Source organism: Penaeus monodon, chromosome 30 (assembly GCF_015228065.2).
Source record: "Penaeus monodon isolate SGIC_2016 chromosome 30, NSTDA_Pmon_1, whole genome shotgun sequence".
Classification (NCBI taxonomy): domain Eukaryota; kingdom Metazoa; phylum Arthropoda; class Malacostraca; order Decapoda; family Penaeidae; genus Penaeus; species Penaeus monodon.
The window spans coordinates 14,555,206-14,555,818 of NC_051415.1; the positions used below are offsets into that span (position 1 = coordinate 14,555,206).

The following is a 613-nucleotide window of genomic DNA, read 5'->3' on the forward strand; positions in this document are numbered from 1 at the left end:
TGGGGGTCACAACAGGAAAGGTTAGGAACCACTACACCCTGTCCCACTTTCTCGGATAGTAAAAGTTGTGCTAAACTGTATTTGCTTGAGTGGAAAGAAAACAGAAGGGAAAGAGACAAAGGAGGAAAAACAGGCAAGAGAAAAGACAGGGGAGAGGATGAAAGGATCTACTTGTCAAAAATAAAGATAATGAAAATATATTTAATTCAGATATCTTAAAATACCAAAGGGAAGCTAAAATCAATGACCATTTCCTGTTTATTGTACAAGTTTACTTCTTCTTGCCAGGCAATATGATGCCCTCATATTTGGTTTGGAACCACTTGATTGCATCCTCCTTGTGCAAGCAGTGCTGGGGACCAATCCTGCCTGGTGAATGGCGGCGCTTGGCTACACGATAACCTGAAAGTTTCAGATGCTTTGTCACCAAGAGTAGGTTTTCTAAATTTCATTTCGAGTACATACATCCACAATACTACTTCGACATCAACCGTCAACTTCTGGCAAGTTTAAAAAATTCAAATTGGAAAGATCACACTGGATGCTTAGATTTTATTGAACATATAACATCCACATGACAAAATTAAATTCAAAAGTACATAATTATTTCTCT

At 37.8% G+C, this 613-nt stretch overlaps 1 protein-coding gene across 1 annotated transcript in view; it reads right to left on the reverse strand.

The window, feature by feature from the left end:
- Nucleotides 1–246: 246 nt before the first annotated feature.
- LOC119592537 (60S ribosomal protein L11-2-like) overlaps nt 247–613 on the reverse strand; it is a 6,311-nt gene continuing 5,944 nt past the window's right edge. The window contains exon 5 of the mRNA XM_037941401.1: nt 247–402. Within this exon, the coding sequence (XP_037797329.1) occupies nt 272–402 (131 nt within the window). The 3' untranslated portion in view covers nt 247–271. The remainder of the gene's footprint in view (nt 403–613) is intronic.